Genomic DNA, 1,531 nt, shown 5'->3' on the forward strand with positions numbered 1-1,531 from the left:
GTTAAATCTGCCTCTCAGGCACACAGCTAGTTGGGAAAAGAGTAGAACAGTGGCAGGGGCTTTTGTAAAAGAATAAAATCATAAAAACTTGATGGAGACCATGGACATAATTTCATTCAATGAAAAATTTTAAATATGAGAATACTGAGGTTTGAAGAAGTAATGCAATTTTTCCTAGATTCCACATTTATTAGGATCAGGGACAGGACTAGAACAAATCACGCTTGATTCCGATACAGACTGTTTTCTGCTTTACCCTTATTACGGATGTTGAGAGTTAAATACTTACCTAATTTGATTTTCATCTCTTTATGTTTTACATTTTTTTTCGGAGACATGCTGCCCACTAACAATTCGGTGCAATGAATGTGCAAAATCAGACCGCAGTGACCGAATTTACCCTGACCGCCTTCCCTGTTCTCCAGAAGCTTCGAATTTCCCTCTTTGCAGTTCTCTTGTTTACTTATATGCTTACTCTCACAGGAAATATTGCCATTATTTCCCTAATCTGGGCTGATAATCGCCTCCAAACCCCAATGTACTTCTTCCTCAGTAATTTGTCCTTTTTAGACGTTCTATTCACAACTACCACTGCCCCGAAGTTGCTAGCTTGTCTCTTAGAAGAGAGAAAAACCATATCCCTTGCTGGCTGCATCACTCAAACATATTTCTATTTCTTCTTGGGGACAGGGGAGTTCATCCTCTTGGCTGTCATGTCCTTTGACCGTTATGTGGCCATCTGTAACCCCCTGTGCTACACCATCATCATGAACAGTAGAGTCTGCCTTCTCCTGGTTCTGGGCTGTTGGGTGGGAGCTTTCCTATCAGTGCTGTATCCAGCTATTGTGATTTCCAGGTTACCTTTCTGCTTTAAGGAAATTCATCATTTCTTCTGTGACATCGTCCCTCTGCTACAGGTGGCCTGTATTGATACTCATTTCATTGAGATGATAAACTTCCTCTTATCTTCCCTCATCCTCCTGACATCACTGGTTCTCACCACTGTGTCCTACACCTATATCTTCTCTACCATCTTGCGCATTCCCTCAGCCCAAGGACAGCAAAAGGCCTTTTCCACCTGTGCTTCTCACATCACCGTCGTCTCCATTGCCTATGGAAGCAACATCTTCATGTATGTCAGGCCCAGCCAGAGCCATCTGCTGGATGTTGACAAGGCGACTGCTGTCCTTACCACAATGGTGACCCCTCTTCTGAATCCCTTCATTTACAGTTTGAGAAATCAAAAGGTAAAGGAAGTCTTAAGAGAAGCAATCAACAGGCTCATGTCCTTATTGCACAAGAGAACTTGAAACATTCATGACATTTTCTCAGAATGATTATTTTCAACTTTTTGACTCAGTGTGGAGAAAGGCATGTTTGAAACCAGAGATCTAAGATGTGTAGGAAGCTATAAATAGGGGTGGTGCCACATCAGAGGCAAAGTCTTGTAGTTAAGATCCAGAGGAGGCAATTCAGCCACAAAGACAACAACATTGTTCTCAGCTCTCTTATTGGATTGCCTCACACGTGG

At 42.3% G+C, this 1,531-nt stretch overlaps 1 protein-coding gene across 1 annotated transcript; it reads left to right on the forward strand.

The window, feature by feature from the left end:
* Positions 1–350: 350 nt before the first annotated feature.
* LOC100664970 (olfactory receptor 6M1-like) lies at positions 351–1,310 on the forward strand. Its single transcript, XM_003418210.3, has one exon. It carries the CDS (start codon positions 363–365, stop codon positions 1,308–1,310), a length of 948 nt encoding a protein of 315 aa, XP_003418258.2. The 5' UTR covers positions 351–362.
* The last annotated feature ends 221 nt before the right edge of the window (positions 1,311–1,531 follow it).

Source organism: Loxodonta africana, chromosome 15 (genome assembly GCF_030014295.1).
Source record: "Loxodonta africana isolate mLoxAfr1 chromosome 15, mLoxAfr1.hap2, whole genome shotgun sequence".
In the NCBI taxonomy this organism is placed as follows: Eukaryota; Metazoa; Chordata; class Mammalia; order Proboscidea; family Elephantidae; genus Loxodonta; species Loxodonta africana.

Excerpts from the sequence above, each read along its gene's own strand:
- LOC100664970 (XM_003418210.3), top strand. The coding sequence starts at position 363 with ATGAATGTGCAAAATCAGACCGCAGTGACCGAATTTACCCTGACCGCC.